Genomic DNA, 18,207 nt, shown 5'->3' with positions numbered 1-18,207 from the left:
TCACTGCATTTAGGGTCATCTTGATGCTATTCAATGCAGTACAGTCCTCTAATTGGGTAACAAAAAATGTCATGCAGATGCATTTTATTGTGGCCTCATCTCCCTCTCAGGGGTCTCCTCACATACATTTCCTGAATCTATAGGAAATTCACATTGAGAGTGAGGATGAAACCCCCAGCTGACATTCAGTTTCCCTACCCCTATGTTTCGCTATTTTTCCCTTCCTGTCCTACATTTCCCAACACTTAGTAGAATGTAGCATACAACTCTTTCAGGCTCCCACATACCCCATTTCTTCAGAAGAATTTATCTATTTATTTATTTTGGTGGGGGAAACACTTGTTTTTAATCTGATAATCCATGCCAGGATACGATGAGAAATTCTTTTACTCCTTTAAGAGTAATAGAAATGATAAATATTCATTTTAAGAGGCATCTTCTAGAGATGCATTAACTTTAATCAAAGGCAGGCCTCTGAGGATCAGCATGGCAATGGTGGCTAGAGAAGACACTTAGGAGCAGACAGGCATTTTAGCCTTTCTGATCCTGCCAGCTAACTGGTTTCCTACCTTGTTTGCATTTCCAGTGGCCCTTCTGCCAACAGCTAGTTTGCGTGTGGGTTTGCATAACACTTATTACAAAGAAAGGCTCTCTGGCATCATGAGAATACTATGGGTTGGAGACTATTCACCACGAATAAATTATGTTTCTTTATATATTTCATCCTTTGAATTTTTATCCTCAGAAGATTTCATTATATGATTTTTAATGCTAACATGAGATAAAAAAATACCATTTTGTAGTTATTTGGATCAATAAGGTTCTTTTTCAAGAATAGTTGTCAAATGTCAAAGGGAAAAGTTTATTTCATTAGCTAGCTCTGGAGCTGTTATTTCACAAGTATTGATATTTAAGTGGGTCCTAAATGGAAAAAGCCATAGCAGGGAGCCATCTGAATACAGATTGAAAACATCAAGGTATATAGCTATTATTCTTCTGATTTAAAGAAAGATCAGGTTGGATAAAGGTTTTCCAGCCACTTCTCTGGTTAAAATATGTTTCAGGTTCAGCCAGTCTTTACTGTGCTAATTGGAAATATATGCACACAAACATTCTTGTCCATACAGCTCTTTCTATTCTCTTGTTCTTTAAGGAGAGTTAGGTGTTAATTTCATGATATAAAAAGAAGGGTCCGAAGAATTGGATTTGCCAGGTCCTGGCTTATACAAATGAAATTGCCATTGAACAGAAGAAAGATCCGGCCAAACAAACTCCAGAATCTTCCTCTTTGCATATTCACTTGGATTTGTTCACTTGGAGGAATGTCATGCATCCAACTTCTATCCCCCATGCTTGAGTAGCTGATGATGTTATATAAACTCACACCAACACAAGGAACAGTGGTGTGGGGATTCATGGGTAAAGGCCAAATTAGCAGCTTTGTGCTTTCTATTTTAAGGTTGAATTCATACACAGCTGATAACATTCAAATCTCATCTCATGTAATGAGAGTAGAGAAAATGAATTGTTGTTGCTTTAAGCAGGACACTGTTTCATTTAGTGAATGCAAATCTTCTGGCTAATACAGCTCAAGATTCTGCTAATGGAAAACTGTGTCATGCTTTGGCATTTGCATTGACATGCACAATATTGGAGCATACTAGGAGCAAATATTTTATTTTGTTTCAAATAACTTACTTTATGGACGTACTTAAAATAAAGTACATATGACAGGAAATGTCCAAAGCTTCAGTTGGCAATTACTAATAGGGAATAGTCATCATAAATAAACAAAAACAAGTGGAACAAGGTACAATATTTTTGCCTTTGTTCATTTGGAAATCAGTTAATCAAAATCCTTGAATTTGGCTTTTAAAATTTACACATGTGAATGAAATGCTGGTTTAAGTAAAATCTGTATACAACCAGATTACCAAGATTATTGATTACAATAATAAAATACTGAGAATTTGTGTAGTGTTTAAAGAAGTACATATATTGTGGTCTTGGCATTTTGGACACATATGCTTACATACTTCATGACTAGACTCTGATTCTGATTGGTCAATATCCATCATAAAGAGTAATAATCAGGTAACAAATACATCTTCCTCTTTGCAAATTCCTCCACCCCTTCTCTCCAGAAAAAGAAAAAAACAAGTTGAGTGTATCTTTGTTGACCAACAACAATTCAATAAATATTTATTAAATATGACTATGTCTTAGGTGCTGGGAGTATGATGATGAACAGAACTGTCACAAAGGAGACAGTTGCTCAAACATGTAATTTCAGTACTATGGATCAAGAGACATGACATGGGCAGCTCGAGTTCCGATAGTGCACATAGCAGAAACATCTACACTGGACTTGATGGGTCAGAAGTCTTCCTGGGGGAAGTTGTATCTCAAATGAACCAAGAAGGATATGTAGGAGTTAAGCCACATGAAGATAGGTTAGCATATAGTAAAGGAGTTCTGGGAAGAAAAGACAGAAGAAAAACATGATAAGTTAAAAACTTAAAGTAAATGTCACTTTGTGGTGGGATCAAAATTTATGGAATAGAGTTTGGGAAAGGGAGGCCAGGTACTAAAAGGCCATGTGCTCTTCCTGAAGAAATTTAAACTTGAATGAAGTAGTTAGAAGGCTCATGCAGTTATCTATTTTAAGGTTGCATCTTGATTACAAGTGCTGGTTAAAACTATTGAATGAGATAACTAATTGTTTACTGCTTCTTTTTCCAAAGATTTTAGGAATTTTAGAATCTGCAGAGATTTGAATGTAAGGATTTCTGCATAAAATTCTCTTGGAATTGAGTGTGAAAAAGATTTTACCACCAAATGTTTGTACACTTTTTATTAGAAAATCAGAACTGGAAAGCTCAATTGTCATGCCTCTTAGGAAGCTCAGAATGCATTTTGTTCTGCATTCCTTCAAGGTGTCAAACATATGTTCTTTTACTCTTCCTTGTCATTTATATTTTCTTCTTTTGGTATTACTAACTGTCCAGAATTTTCTCTAAAGTAAATGGGTATAAATAATGTATATATTTTTAAATAGAAACATCACTTGAATTTCCTAGGTTTTTCATTCTTAATAATTTTAGTTCATACTTTCATAAGGACAATTCTTTAATCAAGACAGAAATCCAGGCAAAAAGAAAATCACACATAAGTCTTTGAAATTGAAATATAACTGGAAGAATAACTGAATAGTTAATTATTGTTCACTGCTGTTGGAATTAGTAGATAGTCAATCAATAGCCCAAAAGAATAGGTAGGTAGGCAGGTAGGTAGGTAGGTAGGTGGGTAGGTAGGTAGGTAAATACAAGGATGGATGAATGGATGGATGGACGGATGGACAGATGGATGGATGGATGGATGGATGGATGGATGGATGGATGGATAGATGGATGGATAAATGGATAAATGGATAAATGGATGGATGAATGGTTGGATAGACTGATATACAGATAGCTAGCTGAACTATATATCTTGAATTATATATCTTGAATATCAGTATAATCTTTTTCCCAATATTTGAGCTCTATGTTTGTGTACATATATGTGTATATATATACATACATTTGAAATATATATCAAGTACATGTTATATTTGATATATACGCATCAAATGTATCAGAGGTTTATATGCCTTATTTAGTCATACATCATGAATATATAATCCTCAAAGGATCAGCCTTTAAGTAGCATGCAACAGGTAAAGTAAATCAGCAATTTCTATGCCCTAACAACTTCAAACCACAAATTTAATCAAGATGACAAAGTGGGAAGGGAGATCTTACTGAATTAACAGGAAAGAGAAAGAGAGTGGGAGAAGAATTTATTACCTGGTCCTGACTGCTCTCTTTGGACATGAATAGATTTTACTATTTAGCTTCAACATGGGAATAGCAGTTAGTCAAGATATGAAAAATATGTGAAACCGGACAAAAAAGTTTCCTAGGATGCTATATGTAATCTTTTAATAGGCTTCTGTCAAAATCTGGAAGAAAATTAAGTGATTTAATTTTTTAATTGACTACATAGGAAAAATATGTCAACTTTACACAACCATACATTTCATGTCTTCAGATAACATTCAGTAACTTTTTAATGTTAACTTGAATATATTACATTTAAATATTATTATGGTAGACAGTCTTGCAACAACATAATTAATTCCTTCTCTTCATCAAAAATCTATAATAAATTATTCTTTCAATCAATGATTTTGCCCTACCATGACAAGACTATGTTTAAAATTTAAAAACAAACGCTTCTCTCATTCATGTTTATTTTTAAAAGGAACCAGAAAAGAGCCTCTTTTCTGAATAATATATTTCAGAAACACATAGAACATTCTTCAGTATTACAGTGATAATAACAAGCAAAGGATAGAATTCACCTTATGTTGTCTTATTACACTCTTTTTTTCCTTATATCATATTAAATGCATCCTACTATGTTTAATTTCAAGTCTTTGAAAAATATATACTCTTACAAAATCCTAAAGGAATTTGAGTTCTAATTCCTAAAACATCCCCTTTTCACATTGGAAAGCCTGGAAATCACAGACTAGATTATTCCTTTGATATTCTAAAGAAATAGTATCTGAAAGAGAATGGTGGGCAGGGGGCAGTGTGATGATAAATTACATCAACCAATATAATTACCTTTAGCCTTCATAAGATGCTTTGCATTTCCAAATGTTTACTAGGTGTGAAATGAAAATGCTCAATTACCCAAGAGGTAGATGATGAACCCATTTTCCAAATGGGAAACTGAGACATTGAGATGTCTATACCACAGGCTACAAAAAGAGTCAGTTGCAGAATCCAGCAAAGCAGGAAGAACAGGATGCAATTGTATATACATGGCTGTCTAAAACATGACAGTGGCATGACAGGAATTATGTTGGTCCATCTGCAGCCTGTGCTCCATTATGCTCTATGTCATGTACAGCTGACAGAAGTTTGAAACTTCATTTGAAGGTGACAGCACATCTATTATCCATTGTAAAACCCGTGAGATCAGCATGAGGAATGATTATTTACGGTGGCCTCCCCAGACTTAGGAAGGAAGACTAGGTTGAAACTACATAGAAAGTATTTCAATAAATGAGATTAAGACATAAAATAAAATGAAAGGAGAGCTTATGCATTAATGAAAACCACAACTTCAGTTCAATATTTCTACTGTTATTCTACAAAGAGATGTTTATGTCTACAAGTAGGAACAAATTATTGGGGGTGTCTTGGTGACTCAGTTGCTTGAGTGTCTGACTCTTGATTTTGGCTCAAGTCATGATCTCATGGTTCATGAGTTCAAGTTCTGCGTCCGGCTCCGCACTTACAGTATGGAGCCTGCTTGGGATTCTCTCTCTCTCTCCACCTCTCTCTTTGCTCTTCTCTGCTCTCACTCTCTCTCTTTAAAAAAATTATCAAATAATCAAATTTGAAATATAACTCACATCTCTCTGCTGATGTGAGTCTTAATACATATGCTCTTAAATTGGGAGGGAATAAACATAATGTATTTTACTGTGCTTTTATTTTGAACACATCTCTTTCTAGAATACAAAAATGTATGCTTATCCACTGCTAATAATTTACCAAGCTCCTCAAATATACTAAGACACTAAAGAAAATGTGATTATTTCACTGAGCAGCGGTATTAGCTGAACAAACAACATGACCAGAATGGGGGTACACTTCATGGAGGATGCTTTGTGGAAGATACAGGAATAAAAGGAACCATAGCATTGTTCTTTAGGCTCGTGAGAATGACATCCAGGAGTGCTAACCCCACAGTTACTGTGTGAGTGCCCAGTATATTAGGGACACACTAATATAGATGACACACAGTGTTATCCAGTTTATTCTTGTGATCGGTGGCCTATGGTTACCTGTCACGTGGAGGATGACACTGGAAGAGAGAATGCCACTAGAATTTTGGGCTCGAGCCACATAGAGGCCTGCGTCTGCCTTGCATACCTTCGGAATGAACACCGAATGTCTTGTCTCCTTGTGTAAAACCTGTAAGTGTCCATCTGCAGACAATTTCTGGCCCTTCTTGTACCTGAAGCAGAGAGTCAGTTTTTAAAGTTAGGATCACCGCATATTCACATCATTTCCAAGTTCTAAAAACCATTGTAAAACAAACCCATTACCACTGGCAATGCTCTCTACTATTAGCAGGATCTCTGCAGCTGTCACAAATTCCAACGGGTTGCTCATCCTTCAAGCAAAGGTTGGTGATTTGTGTCCAGAGAAGTGCATGATTGAGTCAGACCATGTTTTTAAAAAATGGAATTTTTGGACAACATTTAACAATTGGAATATTGCATATAAAAATTCAGATATCCAGCTACTCTTTAAAACCCCCCAGACCATCTGGTCATGCAGCGCCACCACTTATGGCAACAATTACCTAGAGTGTGAAATGGTATGTCTCTATTTGGTCTGTGTCATTCTTTCAGCTGCTATGGAAGAGCAGCCTGTGACTTCCGGGAATCTATGTTGGAGCGAGACTCAGCCATCCCATCATATTTGTGGATCCCATAAGATCCATGTGAGAGAGTATCAATATGATGTTTTAGAGGAAGCTACTTATACAGCATTTCATGGAGAAATGAGTTCATTTAATTTCTATAAATTAATTTCATTAGAAGAAAATGATTTCTAATTATAAAAGGCATTAATATAATTGGATTATTACTGTTAATGGCATGTTTCGACAAGTTTCCAATGAACACGAGCACTTAGCTGCCTGTTTTGAGAAGGCAAATAATTTCTTTTGTATATTCTAGATTTTTGTCTAGATTTATTTATACCCATGTTCCTTCACCTAAGAAGTGGTGACAAACCTGAATCATTTTCTGTTCCCCATTGCCTAAGTGATAACTTTGCATTTTTATGAGTGTCCTAAGGATGTAGGACACCAAGACTTTGCCTGTTGTTAATTGAGCAAAACTCAACTGTAAATCTAAAAGCAAGATATTTTTTCACAATATTGCAACAGTTCTTTAACAATAAACCCTAACTAAGTATTTGTTGTGTGGACAAAAACCAAGAAACACTGCAGACAACATTTTTCTTTGGGATGAACTGATATTTAATAATGAATTAAATGTCTTTCAAATTCATAAATAGGAAATTCCTGATCTATCAAAAACATGCAATTGTCAAGACAACAAAATAAAACAAGCACAAACAGCTGCACTGTAGCATAAGTGCAATTCCTTTTCACGATCTGAGGAACCAAAGTTTTCCCATAGATTCTTCCGATCACAATCTCACACTTCAAATATCATCAATGGGCACACACAATAATTGGAACTGTTAATTTAATGTCTACTGAAATATTATGATAAGTAAATACTATTTTACTTATCTTAGTTGATGAATATGAATTCAGTCTCACCTATTTATAATTTTGTCCTCAGATAAATCTACTTAAAGGCAAAAAATTTCTTTTTTTTCAAACACAAAAATATGCCTAAATGTTTAGAAGTAACCCACGTACTGAGAAAGTGAGAACTACTTTTAAAACAACAGTGATTCAAAACCTGTATTCTACAGTTTACTTTCTATTAAAACAAATACACTAAAAAATAATGATGTCTCCAGAGGGAAATCTTCTTGTTCACAGCTCAGTTATTACACCACCTTTCAAAAATGGGTTCATTACCTGTCACTGGGAGCAACTCTGAAAGAAATATTTTTATTCCATCTCTCACACTGAAGAAATTTATAGAAAGAAATCTTAGTGAAACAAATATTACAAAGGTGATGTGTGACTCTGTTGGGAAGAGGGCAAAGATGAAATAGGTAAATGAAAGAAAAGGGAAAAAACCCCATTCGTATGTTTTTGAATTGACAATGGGATGTTAAACTAAGAAAACGTCATGCTTATGTAGAAATGAACAAGGGGAAAGAACTTCAACCCATAAATTTTGGAAATGTGGAATGTTAAACTAATACCAGAAAACAAAAATGAACAAACAAAAAGAACATAGCTAAGTTGCAGTGCTTTTGGAGTTAGTTAATTATTATTTTATGTGGTTACTTTTCTTTTTTAGGGGCTTTAGCCATGCTGGGACTACAGTCAGAGTTGGGGGCCGGTGTGAGCCTGAATCATGCAGACCTGCAGTGTTGCAGAATATTAATCAGCCATTCCTAAACCTCTCAGGTAGCGCACACAGAATGATTTGCCCAGTCATTCAATGTGTTTCTTTATGACTTGTCATTATAAGCTACCCACCATGTCAGTGTAGGCTCTGGAAATCCTGTCACTTCAACTTCCAAAGTCACTGGAGAACCTTCCATGACAGTTACATTAGATTGAAGCCTGGAGAAATTAGGTGCCTGGCCAGCGAGGCTGACCATGGTGTTCTTTGCTGGTGTACATTTAATCTCCTCTTGGGGGACCATTTGCCTCTGATGGGCCTGGCTGGGGCCTGATCGAAACACAAGGCCTGAGAATGCACCCTGGGAAGCATGCAGCCCGTCTTGGGTTTTAGTGACATGGTTATCAACATGCACTTTCTCCTGTGTTTCTAGCAAACTTCCCTGAGCCTGAGGGTGCTGCTGGAAAGCTCTCTCATGCACTTCACTCAGCATGCCCTCTGGATGTTTAGCACTGATTTTGCAGAAAGCAGTACTTTTTTCCAAAATTCCTCGGGAGGTTAATGGGAGCTCAGCTTTGAATTGGGGGGAGGGTCTCTCAAAATGACTTGAAAATGTTTCTCTCTTATCATTGTATACATCAGCAAAAGCAGCAGGTGGTGGAATGCCAGATTCCTGGGCCTCTCCTTGACCACAGGGCCCCGTCTGCATACTGTAGTTGCTAATGGGAAGGCTGAGGGGAGGGCTGGAATGCTCCTCCTCTTCCATTTCAGCAGCCGCAAGGGGGGACTTGGGGCTTCCCGGGAGTGGAGGCAAGGAGATGTCATCAGGTGAGACACATTCATATTCTTCTCCTGAAAGCCTGTCTGGAGGCAGGAGATGGCCTTGGACAGCATCTTCTTTGTCAGAGAGCAGCTGCGTCATGTGCTGTGGGAGCTGACTCTCCCCTGTTCCATTGACAGTCAAAATATCCGCTACTTGCACCTTCTCCTTCAACACAGAAAAGCCAAAGCTTTGAGTTAGTCATTGAGTTTTTTTCCACGTCTCAAACTCAACTTCAGACAGACAGCCTAAGAAAAGTTACAGTGAGTTAGAGCTCGGGCCCTGGCACAAGCATTACTGAACTTGAAACCGTCTGTCTGTTTAACCTGGGCACAGTCCCATGCCATGACTAAGGAATGGGCAAACTGACTCCAGTCTCTGAATGAAATGTGATAGACTTTGTGAAATAGAGGAGAGAAATCCCTAGTTTTCATCTCTAATGAAGAGGTTGAACTGGATCAATGTCTTTCAAAACATGATCTGAGGAACTTCCTTCATCGGCAAATACTGCCTTGTTTTGTCTACACTCCATGTGAATACATAGTTCCTAAACATCAGAGGCTCCCTTGTTAGATGATCCTTCAGGCCTTCCTAAGAATAACCCCTCTTTTTTTCCCTTAGGAAAGCCATTCCTTATTATTATTATTAATTATTGTGGTGGTGGTAAAATACATATAACACAAAATTTACTATTTTAACCACTTTTAAGTGTATGGTTCAATGGCATTAAGTACACTCACATCCAACTCCAGAATTTTTCATCTTCCCAAACTGAAACTCTGTACCCATTAAACACTAAACTCCCCATTCTCCTTTCTCCCAACCCCTCCTACTTTCTGTCTGTATGAATCTGACAATTCTAGGTACCTCGTATAGAGAAAGCTATTTTTAATGACTGGTTTTATTTTCTTAAGCTCCTTATGTTTATTCTTCCATTGAAAAGTATCTATTGAGCACCCATTTCATACTAGGTACCATGCTAGGCATTGGTGAGATGAGGTGAGTAAAAGTAAATACAGTCTCTGCCCTCGGGGAGATAATAGCCTGGTCGGGGAGGGAGATATCCATGGAGCCATCACAGGTTATGTATGAGCTTTCACAAGAGAACACGAGATATAAAGGAGAAATGCCTGCCACTTCTCTTCCCATGGCATGTGGAGGGCAGGTCATGCTAGGAGACTGTGAACAGCAGTACTTCACCTCCTGCTTACACTGATCTAGTATTTCTCCCAACGGATCCATGTCCATGTCTGGTTTAAAAAGAGGCTCAAATATCCATCCTTTCTGGCACAAACTCAAAAGAGCATTGAGGCTGAAGGTGATCTCATCTATCTCTGTTGTTTTATATCTACTTCTTTCATTGCTTTTCCTGTTTGGGGGTGCATTTTTACTTAAAAATTACTGAGATTTTTCCTTTGCCACTGCTTACACACAAGAAACTTATGTCTTGGCTTGACTTTGTGTTCTTCATTTTAGCTCATACACTTTATAAATAATTTTTGAGAAGTAAATGTGTTTTCAGGTTAAAGATTAGAAGTAAAAACAAAACAGTGTTTCTTCTACTACCCCAGAGACATGACTTATCCTCAGAGAAAGAATAAGCATAGATTTAGAGAAAGTGGTTTCCTTCAGCCATTTAGTAAAAGTTTAAACTCTGGGCCTAAAAGCCAGTTTTTATTTTATTATTATATTTAAAGTTTATTTATTTTGAGAGAGAAAGAGAGCACAAGCAGGGGAGGGGCAGAGAGTGGGGGAGAGAGAGGGAATCCCAACCAGACTTTGTGGCATCAGCACAGAGTGCAATGCAGGACTCAAACTCAAGAACCATGAGATCATGACCTGAGCCAAAATCAAGAGTCAGATGCTTAACCAACTGAGCCACCCAGGTGCCTCAAAGCCAAACATTTTTAAAAGTCCTTCTCACTAAAAAAAAATACTAAATACAATCCAGTAGGAAATGACCCTACTTCTTTTGATTTTCCTACTTTGGCTTAGCTCTACATTTGTTTACCTTTTCATAGCGACTTTGATTCAACTTCATAGTCGGTATAGCAATCTTTGCTATGACATTCTGTTAGGCTATGTTTGAACACTTTTCCTGAAAGGGTGCTTTCTTTGAAAAGAATTTTGTGCTTTACTTTTTATAAGAATCTTTCCCTATATTTAGCAAAGTATGCCTTCACTCAGTATTCAACAATGGATCTGAACTGGAGTGACATAGAAGATGTCCAATTTCTCTCCTCTTTTAACTGCTCTTTGACTCTGGAGAATTGGTCTCTCAGTCTCTCAGTCTCTTTCTTGTACTAAAACCTCCAGTCTTCTTTGGACTTGATTCTAGAACTTTTATCATCAAGGTCACCTTCTGGGTAGTTCCACTCCTACTGGGCATTTGTTGATTTGAGGGTCATCCATGGCCATGCAACTTCTTAATGCCTTCTTTGGGCAATGTGTGTCTCTCCAGAGAAGAGTAATGTTTAAGAGTGGGTCTGAAAATTTGCAATAGGCTTAGGAGGAAAGCTTGAATAAAAGTCCAGGCTAGTCTTCTCACTCTTCCCTTATGCTTGGGGAGGAAATGACTTAGTTAACTGCAGGTTTAGACTGAGAATGCTCAGCTCTGATTTTTTGAGGCTTCTCTTATAGATCTGTCGTCTACCAAATGTGTGTATCCATGTTAGCTTGAAACTATCAAAAACCCCTGTAGAGAAAGCCTCTGGTTGTCTAGCTGTGCACCCAAGTGTTTGGGTAGGTAAGTCTATCTAAATCAGAGATAAAGTTTTAGGAAACCCACCAGAAAAGTCCAAGCCATGTTTTCTAATCCAGCTTTTACTAGTTACTGATTCTTGACTCCCGTGCCTCTCTTTCAGGTGGTGCCAAACTCAGAAGGGAATCCAAGAATAGTATTTTTTTACTCTCTACAATTCCTAAAGTGGAAAAATACTTTGCACAGAAAATAACACTACCAGATAATTTCTACTGACCATAAGAGAGAATATTCTCAAATATTTCCTAGAAACATTTCAACTTAACTGTTCCCCCTAAATATGTTTATTTCCAGGATTTTTTACTGTCCATGTGGGGACTAATCAACGGAATGAACATCTCCTTGATCTATGTGATATATTTTTATTAAAGTGGTTATATTAGTTTTTTTGTGTGTGTTTTATGAGAGCCATATGTGGCTATTGATTCATACTAAATTTTTAATCAGCTAAAATTTTCTACTTCTGTCTATTAATGCCACTTATAAAAATGTTGAACACTGCAGAGTTTAGGACAAAGTCAAATGTCTTCTCAAGGCAAGGCAAACTATCTTCCAGGTTGACACTGTTGAACTACCTAACATTCTTGGAATAATTATAATACAACCAAACTCTGATTCAGTTCATGTATTCCCACTTACCTCGAGAAAGTGATCATAAATATGTTTATCAAATGACTTTTTGAAGTCAGAATAAATTTTGCCTAAGACACTAATCTAGAAGTATCCTTTAAATAGTCATATCATGGGGCACCTGGGTGGCTTAGTCGGTTAAGCGTCCGACTTTCGCTTAGGTCATGATCTCGCGGTTCGTGGGTTCGAGCCCCGCGTCGGGCTCTGTGCTGACTGCTGGCTCAGAGCCTGGAGCCTGTTTCAGTCTGTGACTCCCTCTCTCTCTGACCCTCCCCTGCTCACGCTGTCTCTCTCCTAGAAATAAATAAAACATTAAAAAAAATAAATAGTCATATCACAAAGCAAAAGTAAAATAAAGTGAATTTAATACAAGTTTTTTTTGAGTCAATCCCTGTGGGCTCTTAGCACTTTTGGCTTTATTCACAAAGGCAAATAGCTTTTCGTTTTTTAAGTCATTATGCAAGTTTACAAAACTTCCTTTTTTATTAATTAGTTTCTAAAATTCAAGTATAATTAACATATGGTGTTTTATTAGTTTCAGGTGTACAATAAGTGATTCAACAATTCTATACATTACTCAGTGCTCATCACAATTAAGTGTGCGGTTAATCCCCTTCACCTATTTAAAACCCACTGAGCTGCAGTTTTCTGAGTCTACCAGTTTCCTTTATGAAAATGGTTTTCAAACATTCACATACAGTACTTTTTTAACATTTTCCCACCATGAAATCATCTTTGCTATTAGTAGAGGAAAAAAGTGTGTATGTGTATGTGTGTGTGTTTCCAGAAAGGGGTATTTCAGACAGAGCATATTTGCATCAATCTGATAAGTTCTGACAAAATGGATGGGAAGCTGATCTAATTCACCACAACACTGCTCACTCTCAACTTGATTCTCTTATATCCTTGGCTGCTATTTGTCTTTTTCTTGATTCCTTTTTCTTCTCCCACCTTCTAATTATATGGATCGTGTATGATCTTGTCTTAAGTTCCCTAATCTTCTCTTTATACTTTTCCCCTCAAGGATATCACCCACTTTAATGTCTAATGATCAATTAACTTTTAATTAATCCTAAATCTGTGGCCTCAGTTCTTATATCTGTCAAGATTTCTAAACTTTCATTTTCACTGATAGCCGTAATCACTTGGATTTACAATCACTGCCATGTAGGAAAACAAAGTGAATGTCTGGAAAAGAGAATATAATGATATTCTATATCCCTTGGTTAAGTGTGTAGTAGAAATTCTAAAAGTACACACAGTGGGTAGCCATCTATATGGTAAATTTAAGGGAACACCAGAAGGCTTTACCTTCCTAAATATTCCCACAATAGTCTTATCCTGGTATAAATAAGATTTAATGAAGGTAAGTAGGAAGTAGAGAAAGAAAGATATTAAACATGGGACTTCTCTATGAAAGACATTTCTGGGGAAGGCTTTCGGAAGGGGCTTTGGGCAGTCAAGAGGTGACTTGGTACATTTACACACTTAGGGTAGACAAGATAAAAGAGATGAGAACACAAAGATGGTGAAGAACACTTTGTCCCTTTCCCATTTTTTTTTTTCCAAAGCAAATGTCTCAAGAACGACTTTCCCGCCTCCCTGGTGATCAGCATTAGAAGAGGGCACAGGGGCTGTCCTCACCCAGTTTAATGAGAACACTCCACTGACTGGTATAAAAGTACTTCCATGCTGAAAGCAAATTAAAACAACAATGAGATATCACCTTACACCTTTCAGAATGATTTGAATAAAATAATACAAGATATAATAGGTTTGGGAGAGGATATAGAGAAAAAGAAACCCTCATGCACTGTTGGTGGGAATATAAATTGGTAGTTACTATGGAAAACTGTGGAGTTTCCTCAAAAAAACTGAAAACAGAAATATCATATGATCCAATAATTCCACTACTGGGTATTTACCCGAAGAAAACAAAAACACTAGTTTGAAAAGATTATACATCCCTATGTTTATTAAGACACTATTAATTTTTTAAGCTTATTTATTTATTTTGAGAGAGAGAGCATGTGGGGGTGAAAAGAAGGGGAGATATGGGGGGAAGGAGAGAGAGAGAATATCTCACCCCAAGCAGGCTGGCATTGTCAGTGTGGAGCTTGATGTAGGGCTCATACTTCCAAACCATGAGATTACGACCTGAGCTAAAATCAAGAGTTGGATGCTTAACCAACTGAGCTACCCAGATGCTCCTAAAACATTATTTACAAAAGCCTGGATATGAAAGTGTCTGTCAATAGATGAATGGATAAAGAAGATGCAATGATATAGATATAGACATACAGATATACACATACACATATACACAATGGAATATTACTCAGCCATAAAAAATGAGATCTTGCTATTGGAACATTTGGATGGACTTATAAGGGTATTATACTAAGTGAAATAAGTCAGAGAAAGAAAAATACCATACGATTTTACTTATATGTGGAATCTGAAAAACAAAACAAATAAATAAACAAACAAACTAAAAGCAGAAACAGACTCAAATACTGAGAACAAACTAATGGTTGCCAGAGGGGAAGGGTGGGGGATGGACAAAATGGGTGAAGGGGAATGGGAGGTACAGATTTCCATCTAAGTCATGAGGATAAAAGGTATTGCATAGGGAATATGGTCGAAGGTGTTGTACTTGCACTGTGTGGTGGCAGATGGTAGCGACACCTGTGTTGAGCATAGCATCCCACTGGATATTCTTTCCTGCTTCGTTGAAGATTAATTGACTATAGAGTTATTGGTTCATTTCTGGGTTTTCTATTCTGTACTATTGATCTATGTGTCTATTTTTTGTGCCAGTAATGTACTATTTTGATCACTACAGCTTTGTAATATAACTTGAATTCTGGAATTGTGATGCCTCCAGCTTTGCTTTTCTTTTGGAAAGTTGCTTTGACTATTTGGAGTCTTTTGTGTTTCATACAAATTTTAGGATTGTTAGTTCTAGCTCTGTGAAAAATGCTGGTGGTATTTTGATAGGGATTGCATTAAATTAGATTGCTTTGGGTAGCATAGAAATTTTAATAATATTTATTCTTCCAATCTATTGGAATGTCTTTCCATTTCTTTGTATCATTTTTAATTTCTTTCATCAGTGTTTTATAGTTTTGAGAGTACAGGTCTTTCACCTCTTTGGTAAGGTGTATTCCTAACCAAATTGTTTTTGGGGCAAATGTAAATGGGACTGATTCCTTAATTTCTCTTTCTGTTGCTTCATTATTGGTATATATAAATGCAACAGATTTTTGTGTGTTGGTTTTATATCCTGCAACTTTACTGAATTCATTATGAGTTCTAGTAATTTTTTGGTAGAGTCTTTTGGGTTTGCTGTATAATGTATCATGTCATCTGCAAATAGTAAAAGTTTTACTTCTTCCTTGCTGATTTGAATGCCTTCATTTATTTTTGTTGTCTCATTGCTGAGGCTAGGACTTCCAGTACTTGTTAAGTAACAGTGGTGACTATGGATATCCCTGTTTGTTCTTTCACTTTTATACTACATAACAGATGATTTACCACCTCTTAATTTATACTAAAATAAGATCAATTTCTTAATGAAAACAAATATTACATTTTTATTTAAAACAATCTGTTCATTTAGCTTTTCTTCTAAGAAAAATAAAAAGAAGCAAGAAAATCCATACTTACTAAGTATAAATGGGTGTGCTTGCTTTGGTAGCAGTAAGTTTCACTTCAAATCTTAATAAATGTGGGTTGGTTGACAGTGTAGACAAATGTGCAGAATTTAAAAGATAAGTTGAATTTAGTATCCCTTAGAAACTTAGTTAAGAAGATGTGATGCACAGCAGTGCCTGGGTGACTCAGTAGGTTAAATGTCTGACTTCAGCTCAGGTCATGATCTTGTAGTCTGTGAGTTTGAGCTCCACTTCAGGCTTTGTGCTGACAGCTCAGAGCCTGGAGCCTGCTTCAGATTCTGTTTCCCTCTCTCTCTACCTCTCCTCTATTTGTACTGTCTCTGTCTCTTTTGCTCTCTCAAAAATACACGTTAAAATTTTTTAATAAAAAAAAGATGTGATGAACAAAAATAAATTCAAAATGGATGAAAGACCTAAATGTGAGACAGGAAACCATCAAAATCCTACAGGTGAAAACAGGCAGAAACCTCTTTGGCCTGGGCCACAGCAGCTTCTTACTTGACATGTCTCTGGAGGCAAGGGAAATAAAAGCAAAAATGAACTATTGGGACCTCATCAAGGTAATAAGCTTCTGCATGGCAAAGGAAACGATCAACAAAACTAAAAGGCAACAAGTGGAATGGGATATTTGCAAATGACAAATCTCATAACGGGTTATCCAAAATCTATAAAGAACTTACCAAACTAAACACTCAAAAACAAATAATCCAGTAAAAATGGGCAGGGGCAGAAGACATGAATAGACATTTTTCCAAAGAAGACATCCACATGGCAAACAGACACATGAAAAGATGCCCAACATTGCTCATCATCAGGGAAATAGAAATCAAAACCACAATGAGATGCCACCTCACACCAGTTAGAGGGGCTAAAATTGATAACTCAGGAAACAACAGATGTTGGTGAGGATGTGGAGAAAGGGGAATCCTTTTGCACTGTTGGTGGGAATGCAAACTGGAGCAGCCAGGCTGGAAAATAGTGTGGAGGTTCCTCAAAAAATTAAAAATACAGCAATTGTATTACTAGAATTTTATCACAAAGATACGAAAATGCTGTTTTGAAGGGGCATGTGTACCCCAATGTATACAGCAGCACTATCAACAATAGTCAAATTATGGAAAGAGCCCAAATCTCTATCAACTGATGAATGAAATAAGAAGATGTGGTATATGTGCACACATGCGTGCACGTGTGCTCGCATGCACACTCGCAAACACACACACACACACACACATACACAGGAACATTACCTGACAATGAAAAAGAATGAAATTTTGCTATTTGCAACAATGTGAATGGAACTGGAAGGTATTATGTTAAGTGGAATAAGTCAGTCAGAGAAAGACAGGTATCATATGATTTTACTCATGTGTGGAATTCGAGAAATGTAACAGATTATCATAGGGGAAGAGAAGGAAAAAAAACCCCATAAATACAGAGAACACACTGAGGATTGGTGGAGGGGAAGTGGGTGGGGGAAATTGGCTAAATGGGTGAGGGGCATTAGGGAGGGCACTTGTTGGAATGAGCACTGGGTGCCATATGTAAGTGGTAAATCGCTGGCTTCTACACCTAAAGATAATACTACACTGTATGTTAACTAACTTGAGAATTAAAAAAAAGACAGAAGGAAAATATGATGCATTTAATGTTATTCTTTTTTTATTTCTACTAGTCACAATTGAGGCTGATTTTGTTCCCCAGGGAACATTTGGCAATGTCCATGGACATTTTTTAGTTGTGACAACTGGGTGGGTGGGGAAGGCATGACACTGGTGTCTAGTTGATAGAGGCCAAGAATGTTGCTAAATATCCTATAATGCACAGGACAGCCCTCCACAGCAAAGAATTCTCTGGCCAAAATGTCGACAGTGCTCTGATTGAGAAACCCTGATTTAGACCTATCACAATAACCAAAGACCATTAGATATAAGACTAAGGTACAGCAAAGCAATCAAGGTTTGGCAGTTTGCCTTTGCCTCAGAATGGAATCAGGGTTTAAATTCTTCAAGGCCATCCTACAAAAAAGTCAGTTCACACTATGATACTTGCTGCCGGGAGGGTGTATAATTGCACTAGACGTTGACAAAGATTTAACCTGTGGAACACAACCTATATAGAAGACCTAAGAATGGTACTGATTTTTTTTTTTTTTTTTTTTTTTTTTTTTTTTTTTTTTTTTTTTTTTTTA

At 36.9% G+C, this 18,207-nt stretch overlaps 1 protein-coding gene across 1 annotated transcript in view; it reads right to left on the bottom strand.

Annotated features, from left to right (window-relative positions):
* Positions 1–5,810: 5,810 nt before the first annotated feature.
* Positions 5,811–18,207, bottom strand: part of CCDC141 (coiled-coil domain containing 141) — a gene marked incomplete at its 5' end in the record, with an annotated part of 142,298 nt that continues 129,901 nt past the window's right edge. The window contains 2 exons of the mRNA XM_039222391.1: positions 5,811–6,078; positions 8,263–9,116. Of these exons, the coding sequence (XP_039078322.1) occupies positions 5,811–6,078; positions 8,263–9,116 (1,122 nt within the window). The remainder of the gene's footprint in view (positions 6,079–8,262; positions 9,117–18,207) is intronic.

The sequence above is a fragment of the Hyaena hyaena genome, unplaced genomic scaffold (genome assembly GCF_003009895.1).
Source record: "Hyaena hyaena isolate Hyena2069 unplaced genomic scaffold, ASM300989v1 scaffold_1123, whole genome shotgun sequence".
NCBI classification, from domain to species: Eukaryota; Metazoa; Chordata; class Mammalia; order Carnivora; family Hyaenidae; genus Hyaena; species Hyaena hyaena.
This window is presented reverse-complemented; position numbering and strand designations above follow the sequence as displayed.